The following is a 19,744-nucleotide window of genomic DNA, read 5'->3' on the forward strand; positions in this document are numbered from 1 at the left end:
TTGAGGTATATGTGGAAGTCTTTCACTGCCTCCCTGCCTCTCACTTAACAACAACAACAAAAAAAATTAATTTATTGATTTTAGAGAGAGGGAGAGAGAGAAACATTGATTTGTTGCTCCACTTATTTGTACATTCATTGGTTGACTCTTGCATGTGCCCTGACTGGGGATCAAACCTGCAACCTTGGCGTATTGGGACAATGCTCCAACCAACAGTGCTACCCAGCCAGAGTGATTTGTTACTTTTTAAATTGAAGTTATTGGGGTGACACACAGGTGTCAGTCAAGTGTACAACTCAATAAAATATCATCTGCACACTGCATATTGCACTCAATGCCCAAAGAAAAGTCTCTTTCCATCCCTGTTTATCTCTCCTTTGCCCACTTCCACCTACCTGAAACCCTAACATTTTACTTTTAAATATTAACTAAAATCCAGACTTCCCTTAGTGGAGTAATTTACTGAAGCAGCATTGCCATCTAGTGGCAAAAGGTAGTAGCTGCAGGCTACAACCAAAGGAAACAAAAATGTGTCTGGAATTTTGATAAACTTTTTCACATATATTACCTGATTCATTCCTTTCAAAAACTTTGAGTAGTACAGGGTAATTTATTTATTTTTACATATGAAGAGTAAGAGATTCATGTTTATCCATTGACTTATTTCTATAGCTGCATTTTACTTAAATTGCTAAAGAAACTATCAAAAAAGCAAAAATAAACAAAGAAATAAAAATAAAAACTCATAGACAGACAACAGTATGGTGTTTACCAAAGGGAAGAAGTGGGGAGGTAGGAGATGGGATAGGGGGAATAAATGGTGATGGAGAGAGACCTGACTTCGGGTGGTGAACACACAGCACAGAGTACAGATGATGTATACAGAATTGTGCATCTGGGACTTTTATAATTTTATTAACCAGTGTCACCCCTATACTTTCACTGCTATGGAAATTTTCTCCCCTTATAGGGAAATATGAGGAAAGGGAACTATGGGTTCCTTCAATACCCTACAAGGTCATTATGCAGTTGTTTAGTAAAAGTTGTAAAGAGAGGACAACTTGCCCTTTAGTTGCACTGAAAATCTGTTGTTATCATTGTCGCCATATATTGTCTCCAGGAGCATGTAGTTTTCAGCTGCCAACTTGAATGATGGAATTTGTTGATTAAAGCCATCTTTATAATAGCAGGAAAGCATGCATATTATAAGTATGTCAAGAACAGTAGATTTTCAGAGGCACAAAGAAAACCAGATAGAAGGTGACAGAAGACAATTTGACTTTGGGTGAGGGGTATGCAACATAATCAAATGTCAAAATAACCTGGAGATGTTTTCTCTCAACATATGTACCCTGATTTATCAAATGTCACTGCATTAAAATTAATAAATTAAAATTTAAAAAAAGAATAGATTTTCTTATAAAAGATAGCTTTTAAGGGAAAGTAAATCTTCAATTTTGAAAAAAAATGTTTACTAAACATTTAAATTTATTATATTATTTAAAACAGCCTGTTGTATTTGGGGTCCTTTATCCCATCTATAAAATGAGATTAATAATACCTCGTGTCTGGCTGAAGGATTGTGATGGGAATTAAGTGAGTTTTAATAAATGCTGTTTCCTGGGTTCCTTACTTGAAAGTTTTACTTCTGTGACAAAGGAAAGTACATGTTCTCATGACCTTGAAATTGGATTTTAGATAGTCACCAGAAGGATGACTTTCATCTTTTCTCGCGTTTGCACACTGTTGCATCCTGTGCTATTCTGTGTGTTTTTGATGCTGTATAATGACTTTAATTCTCTCCTAGCTTCTTGCCCCAAACCTAGAATCAGGGGCCCATACTTTTGTCCTTTTCTCTTTGTTTTCTCATCCTTGAAAGCCTTAATTGTTTTAAGAAATTTACTGTAGTGTCTACTGCAGCTTTCATTTCAGTGTAATAATTTGTCAGTGGCATCGTTATTTTGTTTTGTTATTAGTGTTTGTTTCTCCTTGGCTAAAATCCTTGAGGTTATGTTTAACTCTTTACTTTCTTCCGTCACACAATTTCTAATATCTCCTAACTGTTACTCTAATACAAGGTGTTTCCATGTGTTATTCTTAACTTTTATTTAAATATTACTTGAATGCCTTATCTTTATGACTACTTGAACGTGCTCTTAAAAACACTTATAGAGGAATGTATCAGTCAGTGGCCGGTGCTATGCAGCCACCACCGTTACAGCGTGCACCACCCCCAATGAGAAGCAAAAATCCGGGACCTTCCCAAGGGAAATCAATGTGATTTTGCACTAAAAGCTTAAAGGATTGTTAAAATCATAGAAAGAACTTTTATTTTTTTAGGAATCAATGACTTAACAGAACTCAACTGTATAAATAGTTTGGTCCCCTTAAATGCCACTCTTCCATATTAGTTTAAAATTTTTTTAAAAATAGGGCATACCGTTTCTTCCTGACATTTGTCAGTGATGTTGCCTAGAATCTTCTTACACACATTGAGTACAGAAGATATTTCAAATTGTTTTCAGTGAAAACAAGTCGTTCCATAACAGTAACAACTCCACAGATTTCCTCTCTAAAATTTTTATGCCTGCTTTTAGCGACCATAAAATTGTCATAAAATTAATAAATTTAGGAAAGAATACAGATTTATATATTCATTCTTTACATATAAAAACACACAGCTGAGTTCTTAGAGTTGATTCCTCGATACTTTTGTACTTAATCCATTTCTTGATTCAAGTGATTGAAATGGTTTTAATGTTCTTTTGACTGAAGTCTGAAACTGGGCTCCCGCTATATCTTGTCTGTGGCTGAAAGTTAGAAACTAAGGGTTGTCTTTGACACAGAATTGTGTGCAATATTCTTAAATACTACTGCTCTAAAACTTGGAGGAGTCTTGCAGTTATCTTAGCATTGTATAAATAGCCTTAAGTACAAAAAAAAAAAAAAAAAAAAAAAAAAAAAACACTTATAGTTCATCTAAAAAATGCTGTATATTTCATAGTGACCAGAAATTTTCAAATTCATTAATTTTCCCTGTACAATTAGATTGTAATCTTCTATAATGCTTTCATGTCTCCAAAGGTATTATAGCTATATGTATACGTTATATGATGTATAAATGTTAGGACACTTTTAGCTGCAAATTATAGCAGAAAACTCAATTAAAAATGATTATACAACAAAAACAAGTTAACATCTCATATAACAAGTTGTTTTAAATTTTATAGTTTTAATTTGTTGGGTTAGCTCAGTGACTTAATCAAAGAACCAGGTTCTTTCCCTCTCAAATGCTTACTTCTTTCCTACCTAAGGACTAGCGTAGGGAAATATCCAGCAAGGGGTAGGGTACACCACGACCTGTGAGGATAATGTGCACCTGTGAGGTCAGGTAGACTTTTGCTCTTAAGTACTCCTTCTCTGATGGGTTTGTTCGGCTGCCAGATACTGCCTGCCTTTGTTGCACATACATGCTTTGAGATACACCCTTGACCTAAACTTCCTTGTGATAATGAACTAGGAATGTTAATGGACAAATAATTAGTTCAGCAAGTACCATAAGAATGTGTCAGCTAAGGATGAAGATGAATGGGCATCTATTTAAAACTAGAACCAAACTTTCTCATAAATAAGAAAAAAACTTTTTAAGACTTATCTAGAACAAAAAAAGAATTAATTAGAAATCACATCAATAAAAACATATCACAAGCCCTGGCCGGTTGGCTCAGCAGTAGAGCGTCGGCCTAGCGTGCGGAGGACCCGGGTTCGATTCCCGGCCAGGGCACACAGGAGAGGTGCCCATTTGCCTCTCCACCCCTCCGCCGCGCTTTCCTCTCTGTCTCTCTCTTCCCCTCCCGCAGCCAAGGCTCCATTGGAGCAAAGATGGCCCGGGCGCTGGGGATGGCTCTGTGGCCTCTGCCTCAGGCGCTGGAGTGGCTCTGGTCGCAACATGGCGACGCCCAGGATGGGCAGAGCATCGCCCCCTGGTGGGCAGAGCTTCGCCCCTGGTGGGCGTGCCGGGTGGATCCCCGGGCGCATGCGGGAGTTTGTCTGACTGTCTCTCCCTGTTTCCAGCTTCAGAAAAATGAAAAAAAAAAATATATATATATATATATATATTTAAAAAAAAAACATATCACAGAAAAAAATATATCTGGAAAAATGAAACAAAAAATTATGGATAGTTTAAAATATTTTATTTAACAACAGTTAGATTGTAATTCAAATAATCACTAATTTACAGAACAAAGAATGAGTCATATACCTTTGTCTTAGTATTTAAAATATGAGAGCAACTAACTTTTGTGTCTTGATTATAGAGCCTCCCTCCCCCCAAACCTCTTAAAGTCTTAGTTTTTCCAAAGTCTCTCTTTAATCCTTTGATAATCCAAATTATTTAATTTTCAAGCACCAATTGCATACCATTGTTGTTTTATTTTTTTCTTCAGTTATAAAAGTCCTGACTCTGTGTCCCAAGAGACCAAGCTCTATGTCAATCAGGCATCCCTGATTCGACTTCCCTGTGCAGTGGGACACTCCTGCTTATCAGCAGGGCTGACAGCCTCTTCAAGACTACTCTTGAGGCAGTTATGAGGATTCTACTTATCAGTGCCAAGACTAACGCCACCAGAGGAAAGACACAACTGGTACACAAGTTAGTTGCAAGAATCACACAGACAATTTATTACTCACAAATCCTATGGCGTGCCTGGTACAGCTTAAGGGGCCAGTTGGTGTGCTCCACTCGGTTGTCTTTGGTCAGAGCAGTGTGGAGACAGACCACATTCATGTTGGAGTCTGGGATACTACCGCAGCAGGGGGTGCCCTTAGCTTTAGTACCTTTTCTGGCCAATGCCTTCTAACATTGGTCAATCTACAGGATTATCACCTCAAACCACCTTCTAACAGGTGTCAGTCTACAGGATTATCACCTCAAACCACCTTCTAACAGGTGTCAATCTACAGGATTATCACCTCAAACCACCTTTTTGGGATTTCCTCGCAGGGAGCCCTTTTTATGTTAATCTACTGAAATGTTACATCAAGCCACTTTTAAGGTGTTCCTAGGGAAGCTTTTTGTTTATGTTAATTTACAGAGTTATGACATCAAGCCACTTCTTATCTATATATCATATAACTTCATACACACACTAACTGGGCCCTGCTCGAAAGTCAGTCTGTTTATCATATTTGTCCCAGGTCCTATGGCTAGTAAATGGAGGACCAGGATATAAATGTTTCAGCTCCAAAGTCCTTGAATGTGACCGCTACCTTACTATCATAATTTCCTGGGGTGCTTGCTAGAGGTGCAGATTCCCAAGCTTCTCACCCTGTACCTGCTTCGTCTCTCTATGGATGAAGTATGTTTATTCATCATTCAGTTAATTTTTCTGTCCACAAAAGTTTGAGAACCACTGTGCTATGCCATTCTGCAAACATTATCATACTGTAATCTCTGTTAGCCTAGAAAGGCAGCCAGAATCATTGACTCAGTCTTTTCCTTGGAGTGCATATCACTTCGCATTAATCTTTATGCTTTTGCCTTTACTTCAAGATTGTCATGGATTTTAAGCACCCAGATGGTGTCACAGTGCCAGTTATGTTACCTCGTCGGAGTTTGCTGGTGATGACAGGAGAATCTAGATACCTTTGGACTCATGGGTATGTACTGAAATGACCTTGGTGACAGGACACCCTTTGCTCTGTGAGAGTTCTCATTCTTTCCTCTGTGAGTCACCAGAACAGTGCCCGTGGCTGCACATCGAATCCTCTGGGATTAAAACCCCAGGGACATCTCTAGCTTTTTTTTTTTTTCCTAGCTTTTTTTTAATGTTAACCTTTACTTTTGAAAAAATTCAAATTTAAAGAAAAGTTACAAGCATAATAGTGTGAACTATCTTCACCTTTCTCCCATATTTACCAGTTGTGAACATTTGCCATGTGTTTTGTCTTTTACATGTTATCGTTACAGGGGGTCCTTGGGTTACAACACAGTTCCCTTCCTATGACAGTGATGTAACCCAAATTTTGATGTAAGTAGAAACACACCCGGTGTAAGTCACTTACCTATCCTAACACAGTTGTAAAATCATAATCTAGAACATAAAAACACAACTAAGCCGAAGGAAAAGGACACAAATATATGGTACTGTACCTTTACTGTAGTAACAGAAAAGTGACCAAAAAATGAGTGTAAAAAAAGTACGACGCTAACAGCATAAGCTGAAACACTCATGTCTCAATTTTTTTTAATTTTTATGAGAGTGAGCATTATAAACTAATGAAACATTGTTATGTCGAGACTGTTGTAACCCAAGGATCCTCTGTATTATATTTGCTGAATCTTACCAGGGTAAGTTGCTTCATTATATGTTTCCTAAGAGCAGGACATTTTCTATACCAGAGGTTGAAAGACTATGGCTTATGGGCCAAATTCAACCCTTGTCTGTTTTTTTGTTTGTTTGTTTTTTGTTTTGACAGAGATAGGGACAAACAGGAAGGGAAAAAGATGAGAAGCATCAGTTCTTCATTTGCGGCACCTTAGTTCATTGATTGCTTTCTCATATGTGCCTTGACCAGGGGACTACAACAGTGAGTGATCCCTTGCTAAAGCCAGCAACCTTGGGCTCAAGCCAGCAACCATGGGGTCATGTCTGTGATCCCGTGCTCAAGCCAGTGGCCCCACGCTCAAGCTGGTGAGCCCGCACTCATCCAGCAACCTCAGGGTTTCGAACCTGGGTTTTCTGCGTCCCAGTCTGATGCTCTGCCCACTGTGCCACTGCCCGGTCAGGCCCTGTCTGTTTTATACAGCTCTTTAGCTAAAAATGGCTTTTACATTTTTAAAGGGTTGTGAAGAGCAAAAACAAAAACAAAGAATATACAACAGAGGCTGTATGTGGTGGCCTCTAACACCTAAACTATTTAGTATCTGGCCCTGTTATAGGAAAAATTTGCCAACCTCTGTTCTATAAAACTGCAGTGCAGTCCTCAAATTCGGGAAATTCAGTATTGATAAAATACTCTTAACATACTCTTACACAATTTTTAACTTTTGCTAGTTGTACTTTATAGTACTGTCATAGAAAAACCAGAACCTATTGGAAAACCAGACTTCACTCAGGAACTGTTGCATTAGGGGAAAGAGATCTCAAAATAGAACTGGGCCCAATTTTAAAGACAACAAAGAAAGGTGAGGATTTGTAGCCCAGGAGCCCAGGGTTGGGGATGGTGCTTGGTGGATGACAAATTACTAAGGAAGCCTCAGTAGTAAGGGGGTTTCTGGCTAAATAAACACACGATTCTTGTTGAAGGCAGGCCAGGGTGATGAGATGGGGAACAGGGGGGACGAAGGGTTTGGTCAGCTCTCAATGATGGGCTATCAAGGATGGGAATTCTGGCTACACTGACTCAGCAGATATCTTGTTAAATTGGGCTCTCGGAGGACATGCCCAAATATGGAGCCTAATTAGGCTCAGAGGCGACTGTGGTCAAGTAGAGAATCTTTGTTGGTAGTTCAGGATTTGTTTTCCCTCTAATCTAGGATTTTGTTCATGATCCTGAATTACCTCTAGTTGTCAGTTAATTCTTTTTAGTCATCTTTAATTTGAAACAGTTCCTCAACTTTTCTCTGTCTCCTGACATTGACACTTTTAAGGAGGCCAGTTGTTTTTTATACTGTCCTTCAATTTGAGTTTGTTTGAATCTAATCTGAAAGAAATGGGTTATACTTTTCTGGCAGGAATACATCTCTAGTTTTTTGAGAGGGAAGCATTACTCTGCTATAATTTACATATATTGTATTTAAAATACCTGCTGAGCTGCTATAATTTATATATATTGTATTTAAAATTTATTGTATTTAAAATAATAATAATTATTATTATTTGTATTTTTCTGAAGTGAGAAGGAGGGGGGCAGAGAGACTCCTGCATGCACCTGACTGGGACCCACCTGGCAAGCCCACTAGGAGGTGATGCTCTGACCATCTGGGGCATGACTCAGATGCAACTGGAGCCATTCTAGTTCCTGAGGTGGAGGCCATGGAGCCATCCTCAGTGCCTGGCCAGCTTTGCTCCAATGGAGCCTTGGCTTTGGGAGGGAAGAGAGAGACAGAGAGAAAGGAGAGGGGGAAGAGTGGAGAAGCAGATGGGAGCTTCTCCTGTGTACCCTGGCTGGAAATCGAACCCGGTACTTCTACACACCAGGCCGATGCTCTACCACTGAGCCAACCGGCCAGGGCGTGAATTGTATACTTATTAATACTGGCCTGCTTGCAGATTTTAGCTGATGTATTTATGAGAATTCAAGGAAATGAACATGTGAATGAATTTTTTAACCTGTCCTAAATGTGAACCATAAAAACAGAGGTTGTCGGTTTAATCCTCGGTTAGGGCATACACAGGAACAGATTGATATTTTTGTCGAACTCTCTCTCACCCTTCCATTCTTGCTAAAATCAATAAATAAAACTTTGAAAAATTCTTTAAAAAAACATTAGAAAATTCAGTCTTGTGATGTACAGAAAATATATCAAGAACAAGTGGAGGTTATCCCAGGATTGCAAGATTGGTTGAACATCCGGGAACAAAACATTGTAATTCACCACATAGAATGGACAAAGAAGAAAAAATATATAATCATCTTGATTGATGTAGAAAGTGTTTTGGACAGAACTCATCATCCATTCATAATAGAAACTTGGCAGAGTAGGACAAGAAGGAAACTTCTTCAGTCTGATAAAGGACACCTATGAAAGCCCCACAGTGAACATCATATTTCATAGTGCGATACTGAATGCTTTTTCCTGAGACAGTGAAGTGGGCAGGGATGTCTGCTTTTACCACTTCTAGTAAATATAATATTAGATGTCTTGTCCATTGTACAAGTCAAGAAGAAGAAATAAAAATACAGATTTGAAAGAAAGAAGTAAAACTCTTTATGATTGTAGATATAGAAAATCCTAAGAAATTTACAAAACAAGTGCTAGAACTAATTCGTGAATAAAGCAGGGTTGTAGCATACAAGGTCAATATTCAAAACTTAATTTTTGGAAAATGAAATAAAATGCTTTTAAATATAGCATCAAGACCTGTAAAATACTTCTTTTCAGTACTCTGAACTAATTAGTTAATTAATTATGGTACAGTTTATAAAACTATCAACCTGGGAATTTTGATTCTTTTTCTTAAATTGAGACTTAATTCTCACACAAACACACACACAAAGTATTGCATTAATTTCAGATGCACAACATAATGATTCTCAATATATAATTTGTGAAGTGATCGTTCTCAGTAAGTCTAGTCAACACCCATCACCACACAACTACATTTTTTTTTTTAAGATTTATTTGGCTCTGGCCAGTTTGCTCAGTGGATAGAGCATTGGCCCAGCCTGCAGACATCCTGGGTTCAGTCCCCGGTCAGGCACACAAGAGAAGTGACCATCTGCTTCTCTTCTTTCTCTCCTCCTTCACTCTCTCAATTTCCTTCTCACAGCCAGTGGTTTGATGGTTTTGGGCATGGCCCCAGGCCCTGAGGATAGCTTGGTTGGTCTAAGCATCGGCCCAAAATGGGGGTTGCCAGGTGGATGCCTGGTCAGGACACATGCAGGAGTCTGTCTCATCTCCCCTTTTACTTAAAAAGAAAAAAAGATTTATTCTTTAAGTAACATTTAAATAAACATTACAGTATCATTTAAATAGTCACCATACTGTACATTACATCTCTAGGATTTATTTTATAACTTGAAGTTTGTATCTTGACTATTTTCATTCATTTCACAACCTTCCGTCCACTCTACCCCTGCCACTCTACAACCACTAAGCTGTTCTCTGCATCTATAATTTGTTTTTATTTTACTTTCCACATATAAGTGAGAAGAGTGGTATTTGTCTTTCTGTGATTTCATTAGCATAATGCTCTCAAGGCACATCCATGTTGTCACAAACGGCAAGATTTCCTTCTTTTTACCGCTAAATAATATTTCTCTGTGTGTGTGTGTGTGTTTATCACATTTTCTTTATCCATTCATTCACTGATGGACACTTAGATCTTCTCCATATTTCAGCTATTGTAGATAATGTTACAATGAATATGGGGGTGCATGTAACTTTTTTGAGTTAGTGCTTTCATTTCCTTTGACCAGGTACTTAGAAGTGGAACTACTGGATCATATAGCAGTTCTGTTTTTAAATTTTTGAGGCACCTCCATACTATTTTTCTTTTCTGCCAATTTTACATTTCCACCAACAGTGCACAAGGGTTTCATTTTCTCCACATCTTTGCCAACCAACACTTGGTATTTCTTGTGTTTTTGATAATAGCCATTCTAACTGGTATAAGGTGATAATCTCATTGTGCTTTGATTTGCATTTCTCTGATGATTAGTTGAACTTCACTAATCATCTGAACTAACAAGAAACTGAACATAAAAAAGTTCAGTTTCTCTGTATTATTCCATACGTAGGTGGGACATAATAGTGAAACTAAGAGACATTGATAAGAGTGTGGTGGTTACGGGGGGGAGGGGGGAATGGGAGAGGGATAGGGGGTGGGAGGGGCACAAAGAAAACAAGATAGAAGGTGACAGAGGACAATCTGACTTTGGGTGGTGGGTATGCAACATAATTGAACGACAAGATAACCTGGACTTGTTATCTTTGAATATATGTATCCTGATTTATTGATGTCACCCCATTAAAAAAATAAAATTATAAAAAAAAAAAAAAAAAAAAAAGTTCAGTTTCTTTTTATGTACTCGTTGGCCATGTGTATGTCTTTTTTGGGACAATGTCTATTTAGAGCCTCTATTTTTAAATCAGACTGTGTTGACTTTTTTTTTAAATCATTGAGTTGTATAAATTTTTTATATATTTTGAATATTAACTCCTTAATACCCATATATAATTGGCACATATTTTTACCCATTCCATATGCTGACTTTTTATTTTGTTGATGGTTTTCTTGGCTATGCAGAAGCATTTTAGTTTGATGTAGTCCCACTTGTTTAATTTTGCTTTTGTTGCCTTTGGAAGTTCTGATTCTAACAACAGATTGAATGAAACAGTGTAACAGTGATGTAATGAAAATTGAGAATTGAAATATACTACATTATTTTATTATAGGACTACATTTAATTATATGGTTGAAATTTCTTCTAAATGGTAGAAAAAACGAATCTAGCTCTTAATAAAGAAGTATCAACAACTTAAGAATGTAAAATTATACTTTTTTTCTAATTTGCTGAGATTTTTCAGGCTTAACACATTTTCTGTGAATATGAAACCTACTTCTGTAGAGTAAATAAAAAAACACTTGGCCTCAGAAGATTTAAATCTTAGGAATAAATTTAACAAAAGATAAGCAATGCATATACACTGAAAATTATGAAATATCACCTAGAGAAATTAAAGAACCAAAATAAATGAAAGAGATAGAGATGCCATAATCATGGATAGGAAACTAATTATTAAGATACTAGTTGACCCCAGATTGAGCTAATGATTCAATATAATTCCAATTGGAATCTTAAAAGTCTTTTTTGTAGGTTCTGAAATTCATAAGGAAATGTGAAGGTTCTAGAATAATCAAAATAATCTTGAAGCAGAGGAACAATGTTGAGGATTTATTCTACTTGATTTTTAAGATGTACTAAAAGCTGTGTCATCAAAGGAGTATAAGCAAATAGACCAGTGTGACACAATATATATCTACACATATAATATGAATTGATTTTTGACAAAGATCCCAATGCAAGTCAGTGTGAGAAGGAAATTTTTTTTGAATTTTTCTGAAGCTGGAAACGGGGGGAGACAGTCAGACAGACTCCCGCATGCGCCCGACCGGGATCCACCCTGCATGCCCACCAGGGGCGAGGCTCTGCCCACCAGGGGACGGTGCTCTGCCCTTCCGGGGGCGTCGCTCTGCCGGGACCAGAGCCACTTCAGCGCCTGGGGCGGAGGCCAAGGAGCCATCCCCAGCGCCCGGGCCATCTTTGCTCCAATGGAGCCTTGGCTGCGGGAGGGGAAGAGAGAGAGACAGAGAGGAAGGGGTGGGGGTGGAGAAGCAAATGGGCGCCTCTCCTATGTGCCCTGGCCGGGAATCGAACCCGGGTCCCCCACACGCCAGGCCGACGCTCTACCGCTGAGCCAACCGGCCAGGGCCAGAAGGAAATTTTTCAACAGATGATGCTGGAACAATTGGATATTCATGTGGAAATAAAATGAACCATGATCAACTTTATATCATTCACAAAAATTAATATGAGGCCATCATAAATTTAAATGTAAAAGCAAGAACTATAAGACATTTAGAAGAAAATACAAGAGAATATTTTTGTAACCTTGGAATAGACAAAGTATTTTTTTAGAAAGATAGTAAACCACACTTTCTGCAAAAGAAAAAAAGACAAAGTAACTGCATCAGAATTAAAAACTTCTGTCATCAAAAGATGCCATTAAGAAAATGAAAAGGCAGGCTCCACATGGGGAGGGGATATCCTCAAACAAATATCCAACAAAGGATTGGGCATAGGTTTGAATAGATTCTGCACACAGAAAAGGATCTATGAATAACTAATAAGGTCATGAAAAGATACATTGTATCATTAGTCATCAGAGACATGCAAATTAAAATCACAACTTTATATCACTTGCCACAATTTTTAAAATAGTTAAAATTAAAAACTCAGACAATACTAAGTGTTGATGAGAATATCAAGTATCCCAGAACTCATTATGTTGCTGGTAATAGTGTAAAATTATGTATAACCACCTTGGAAAACTATGAGTTTCTCTCCCTATGACTCACCAATTTCACTCTTAGATATTTACCCAATGTAATAAAAATATACACCTAAAAAAGATATGAATATATAATAAAACTATATATCTAAAAAAGAATATATATGTATATGTGTATATATCTGAATGTTCACAGAAGCTTTATTTGTAAAGTCCCACACTGAGGATACCAAAATGTCTATCAATAGGAGATTCTGGATTAATAAATTGTGGTTTTTTCAGATACTGAAATATTACTCAGTGATGAAAAGGCAGTGAACTACTGATACACACAACCATATGGATGAATCCTAGAATTATTATGTTGAGTTGACAAAGCCAGATACAAAATAGTGCTAAGTGTATATGAAACTCAAGAACAGGTATCTCAGAACAGTGGTTGCGTCGAGGTGGGGAATGATTGGCTGGATGGGGGCACCGGAGAATTTTCTTGGGTGATGGGAATGTTCTGTGTTTTCATTGAGGTGGTGGTTACATGGTTGTATACATTTGTCAGAACTTACTGAACCATACACATAAGATTATTAATTTTATTCTCTGTAAATTTAACTTTAAAAGGGTCATATTTCCTTCCAGATGATTCTTTTTTTCCATTGAAAATTTGTTCTTACTCCAAAGACTCCCTTTAAATTTTCTTACAATCCACAATGGCTTGTACTTGTCTCTTTTTATTTTTCAATCTTTTTTTTTTTTACTTACTGTATTTATATTACAAAATTTAATTGTGCTCTTTGTTGCATTATCTGTTATTTTCTGATGTTGATTACCTTGACCCTTAACTAGTCTTCACCTATTAAGAAAGTTGTATTTGAAACTCCAGGAATGGTTATGGATTTGTCTCTTTCTTTTAAATTTTTTCAATTTCTTCATTTTGAGGCTGTATTGCTAGTTAGGTGTATACAAATATATTGGGCTTTTATATCTTTCTATTGGATTAACCCTTTAATCATTATGCAATGTCCTCTTTGATCTCTAATATTTCCTATTACTACTTAAAGCCTTCTCTGTCTGAACTATGCCACTTTTAATTTTGCTTGATATATGTAAAATATTTGTTCATTGTATATTCCTTTATCTTTTTATTTTCAACCGTTCTCTATTCTTATATTTAAGGTGTATCTTTTTTTTTTTTTTTTTTTTTTACCCAATTTTTTTTTTCTTTTTTTCTTTTTAAAGACTGGAAACGGGGAGAGACAGTCAGACAGACTCCCGCATGCGCCCGACCGGGATCCACCCGGCACGCCCACCAGGGGGCGACGCTCTGCCCACCAGGGGGCGATGCTCTGCCCCTCCGGGGTGGGGGGGTCGCTCTGCTGGGACCAGAGCCACTCCAGCGCCTGGGGCAGAGGCCAAGGAGCCATCTCCAGCGCCCGGGCCATCTTTGCTCCAATGGAGCCTTGGCTGCGGGAGGGGAAGAGTGAGACAGAGAGAAAGGGGGGGGGGGAGAAGCAAATGGGCGTTTCTCCTGTGTGCCCTGGCCGGGAATCGAACCTGGTCCCCCGCACGCCAGGCCGACGCTCTACCGCTGAGCCAATTAGCCAGGGCCTAAGGTGTATCTTTTGTAAGGAGTATATAGTTGGATTTTATTTTTTTTAATTCAGTCTGAAAACCTTTATTCTTCAATTGGACATTTTAGTCTTTGTACATTTATTGTAATTACTGATACTGAATTTAAATTTGCCATCTACTTGTTTCTTCTTTGCCCCATCTATTCCTTGTTTTTCTCCTTGGAATTGATATTAGTTAAATATTTGTTATTCCATACCTAATTCATTAATTGTACATTTATTAATTTATTTATTATTTTTTAGAGAGAGAGAGAGAGAGAGGAAAGGAGATGAGAAGCATCAACTTGTAGTTGCGACATCTTAGTTCAGGGGTCGGGAACCTATGGCTCGTGAGCCAGATGTGGTTCTTTTGATGGCTGTATCTGGCTCACAGACAAATCTTTAATAAAAAAAATGTTAAAAATATAAAACATTCTCATGTATTACAATCCATTCATTTCCTACCGCTCTTGTTCATGGTTGCGGGTGACTGGAGCCAATCACAGCTGTCCTCTGAGATGACACCAAATTTTTATTGGATAATGTGTAATGTATACAGGTCGATGTATGGCTCTGGTGGAATTACATTTTTTTTTTTTTGCTATCAATTTACTACATTGTTTATTTTCTTGAGTCATTTGTTGAAATTACCATCATAAGTCTGACTATATTTAAATTTTAAGTATTTTATTTACTGATTTTATTTATTTTTTATAATTTTATTTTTTTAATGGGGCGACATCAATAAATCAGGATACATATATTCAAAGATAACAAGTCCAGGTTATCTTGTCGTTCAGTTATGTTGCATACCCATCACCCAAAGTCAGATTGTCCTCTGTCACCTTCTATCTAGTTTTCTTTGTGCCCCTCCCCCTCCCCCTTTCCCTCTCCCTCTCCCCCCTCCCCCCATAACCACCACACTCTTATCAATGTCTCTTAGTCTCACTTTTATGTCCCACCTACATATGGAATAATGCAGTTCCTGTTTTTTTCTGATTTACTTTTTTCACTTCATATAATGTTATCAAGATACCACCATTTTTAGGGTTAGGGTTAGGGTTAGGGTTAGGGTTAGGGTTAGGGTTAGGGTAAAAAAAAAAAAAAGAAAAAAGATCCCACCATTTTGCTGTAAATGATCCGATGTCATCATTTCTTATGGCTGAGTAGTGGAATTACATTTTAAAATATGTGGCATTCATGGTTCTCTCAGCCAAAAAGGTTCCTGACCCTGCCTTAGTTGTTCATTGATTGCTTCTCATATGTGCCTGACCCGGGGGCTCCAGCTGAGCCATTGACCACTTATTCAAGCCAGCAACCTATAGGCTCAAGCCAGTGACCATGGGATCATGTTGATAATCCCACACTTAAGCTGGTGACCTCATGCTCAGGCTGATGAGCCCGTGGTCAAGCCAAATGAGCTCGTGCTCAAGCCGGCCATCTTGGGATTTTGAACCTGGGTCCTCAGTGTTCCAGGATGACACTGTATCTAGTGTGCCACCACTGGTCAGGATAGTGTACATTCTTTTAATATGATTACCCTGGAGATAAATTCTTAAAGATGAAACTTCTCATTCTTTTTTTTTTTCTGCAGTGCTTAACAATTCAGGGAATTCAAAAGATATTTACAATACATTCTTCTAGATTACTATTTCCTTAATGTTTTTAAAGGATCTGAAATATTTTTATAAATTCAGTGTTAAGTAAATTATTTTGACTTTTGTTTTTAGAATAACACCCAGAAAATATGATACCGTTCAAGCTTCCAAGGGTCATAGAAGTGGAATTATCTCTGGTGATGTTGGAAACTTAACTTTATGCAAGAGGGGAATACGGACATCGTTTACATTTAGGAAAGTGAGGCAGACACCTTGTAACTGTGGTAAGTATATCATTTTGGTTTTATGAAAATCTATTAATATCTCAGAACGAAGGAATGATTTATTTTAACTTCTCTAATGTCATTTTCAACATTTTACCTGGTATTAGACTTACATACACTTTTTATAACCATCATCACTAGAGTTTATATTATTCGAAGGTAGGGACAACATCTTATTCATGTTTATATTGTACAAATGGTTGGATGCCAAATAAATTTTTTTTCAAATAAATATTTTTTTATTGAAGTCACAGTTAAGAGTGCTACAATTGTAGGACATTAAAATACCACAAAAGTAGGTTTTATTAGAAACAGCTTGTCAAGTTTTTAAATGACTTCTCATTCACCCAAAGGGGATGTTGGAAATTATAGGTTGTTCTATAGTAAGCAAGTAACTCTAGGGTACAAACAGTGGCTTATGTCCTTTAGGAAACCTATAAGGGAATAAAAGGAGGACTCAAAAACTTGTCAAGAGGATGCTATTTTGGGGTTGTCTACACAAGTACATCATGACCTATATTTCTTAGACTCAATAAGTAAAACTTTCATTTTTAAATAATATTTTTTAATGACAGTGATGGAAGATTTTTTTTATATCCTGAGGGATTTAATTATGGGAGATATCTAGTATTTGCTTTTGGATTTAGTCATAATCTTAAAAACATTTAAACTTAAAAATTCTTATTATATCTACAAGATGTTATCCTATTAGAAAACTTGAAATCTCTATTGCATTTATTTTCAAGGAACTTGGGGTCTAGTTGGACAGACAAGCTGGTTTTCTTATGCAAATGTTTCTTTGTTATCAGTATTAATTAAATGTAGGGGATCCTATAAAAAGCTCTGATCATAATAGTTTACAGATTTCTTTTTTAAAGTTCAAGGGCATCTTTTGGATATTTTTGGTCAAAATTTGTGGATTTTTAAATGTTAAGGATTGCTACTCTCTTTAGATAACTTAGATATTCATAATTTCCAAGAGAATAAAATTTTATTAAGACCAGCTTAGGATAACTGTAATGTATATCGTAGTATAATTGTAATTCTGATTTAAGCAACATAGTGCAACTTCTCTTTCCACATGTATGTTTAGAGTCAAACTTTCTGGGGCTACCCTTTTCTTACATGTGCATTTAAATGGTTAGAGCTTCACTTCACATGTCAGTAGAGCCTAGGTGCTCCCACCTCATTGGAGGCTTTCTCAAGGTTCAGCACTCTAGCTATATATGGGGAACATTTCGAAGCCATCAGTGCTGTCCCCAAATCTGTTTCCAGTTATTGGCTGAGTCTTGTCTGTGGTGTCTGGGAAGCACTATTCCTTTTATTCTCTAGAATACTACTCATAAGAGGATGTTGTGTGTCACAACTTTTGGCTGAAGACAAATTGGAAACTTAACTTTAAGCAAGAGGGGAAAATTATAGCATTTTACAGTAAAATTCAAATTATAGCATAGTATAGAACAGGCAAGAATTTATAATGAGCATTAGACATTATTGCAGAGAGCAAGGAACAACTTCAAAATCAATTTGAGACTTGGTACCTAAGTTTCCTCTGCCGTGTCCTCTCCTTGGTGGTGGTCTTCTTAGGGTTTGCTCATCCTGCTGTAGTCACTGAGAATGTGGACTCAGTCTCCACTGCCTGGAGGCAAGTCCTGGCTCAAAGACTTACTGTCTTTGTGACTTTGAAATTATTATTTAACTTTCTGTGCTTCAGCTTCTCCTCTGAAATGGCTGTAATAGTACCTATCTCATAGTGTTACTGTGAAAATTGAGATGATACCTACAGACTGCTTCAAATAGTGTTTATTAAATGCTTGTGATTCTTACCAGATAACATTTTGCTTACCGGTTTTGTTTTTCTAAGAGTCCTAGTGTCCCCAGAACTACTATCTCTATCACCTACCAAGAGTAAAAGCCCAAATCATATTAATTTAGCTAAATTTCTTCTGCTTAGGCTTGTCCCATCAAGATGCCTTTTTTTTTTTTTTTTTTTTGGCAGAGACAGAGAGAGTGAGAGAGAGGGACAGACAGACAGGAAGGGAAAAAGATGAGAAACATCAATTCTTAGTTGTTCATTGATTGATTTCTCATATGTGCCTTGACTGGGGCGCTACAGCAGACTGAGTGACTCTTTGCTCGAGCCAGCAACCTTGGGCTTAAGCAGCTGGTGAGCCTTGCTCAAAGCAGGTGAGCCCGCGCTCAAGCTGGCAACCTTGGGGTTTTGAACCTGGGTCCTCCGTATCCCAGTCCGACACTCTATCCACTGCGCCACCGCCTGGTCAGGCAAGATGCTTTCTTTTTTTTTAATTTTTATTAATTTTAATGGGTGACAACAATAAATCAGGGTACATATATTCAAAGAAAACATGTCCAGGTTATCTTGTCATTCAATTATGTTGCATACCCATCACCCAAAGTCAGATTGTCCTCTGTCACCTTCTATCTAGTTTTCTTTGTGCCCCTCCCCCTCCCCCTCTCCCCCCCCCCATTACCACCACACTCTTGTCCATGTCTCTTGGTCTCGTTTTTATGTCCCACCAATGTATGGAATCATGCAGTTCTTGGTTTTTTTTCTGATTTACTTATTTCACACCATATAATGTTATCAAGATCCCACCATTTTGTTGTAAATGATCTGATGTCATCATTTCTTATGGCTGAGTAGTATACCATAGTGCATATGTGCCACATCTTCTTTATCCAGTCTTCTATTTTTTTTTTACAGTGATTAAGGCCTTTAAGCAAACTCTTGGCCAATACATCAAGAATCCATAAAAGAGTAGTGTCCTTAACATGTTCACCAAGTCCAAGTTGGCACCCACACCATTCCAAATCTCTGCAAATGCAACCCAACCCCAGTTTAGTCCGTTAGGAGCTGTCACAGGGAGCAGGAGTCCAGGAAAAGTCCACATCCAGGAAAAGTCCGCATGGCACTGGAATTGTTGTCACAATTCTATACTTTGCAGCTCACGTCCAAGTCCCAATGACTGCTGCTCCTAGCTGGTAATGATTCAGGTAGACTGGAAAAGCCATCTACAGCATGTGTGGAGATGGAGCTTCTGATCTCCTCTGCCTGGAGAGATGAGACCAGGGTGCTTTTCCCTGGAGCTCTGCAACTGTGGTGTGGTAAAGAGAACCTTGGGATACACTAAGCTGGGTGACAAAGGTAGATTCATAAGAGAAGTTGGCAAAGGGGGGAAAGAGAGCTCTAAATTAGGTGTAGGTCCCAGCCTGAAATATGAGTGGGGCATTGAGGTAGGAGGAATAAAGGAAACACTATATATAATATTAAACAAAGCAGCAGAAAATAGGACTATCAACACCCACAACAGAGATCTTCGAGGGAAGAATAAAAAACCTGACTATTCAGGCAAGACATAGTTAAGTGGCCCTTGTGCAAATGAGATCAGTTTACCTGCTTCTTGGAAGAAATACCCTAGGCTCGTCCACAGTGTTCGTAGATGGGGCCGACGGCCCTAGGCACCTTCAGCCTTCCGTGGCAAACCCCTGCAT

At 37.8% G+C, this 19,744-nt stretch overlaps 1 protein-coding gene across 1 annotated transcript in view; it reads left to right on the forward strand.

Annotated features, from left to right (window-relative positions):
* ALKBH8 (alkB homolog 8, tRNA methyltransferase) overlaps window positions 1–19,744 on the forward strand; it is a 46,701-nt gene that overhangs the window by 18,357 nt on the left and 8,600 nt on the right. The window contains exons 8-9 of the mRNA XM_066253653.1: window positions 5,555–5,661; window positions 16,080–16,231. Coding sequence (XP_066109750.1) covers window positions 5,555–5,661; window positions 16,080–16,231 — 259 coding nt within the window. The remainder of the gene's footprint in view (window positions 1–5,554; window positions 5,662–16,079; window positions 16,232–19,744) is intronic.

This window comes from Saccopteryx bilineata, chromosome 1 (genome assembly GCF_036850765.1).
Source record: "Saccopteryx bilineata isolate mSacBil1 chromosome 1, mSacBil1_pri_phased_curated, whole genome shotgun sequence".
NCBI classification, from domain to species: Eukaryota; Metazoa; Chordata; class Mammalia; order Chiroptera; family Emballonuridae; genus Saccopteryx; species Saccopteryx bilineata.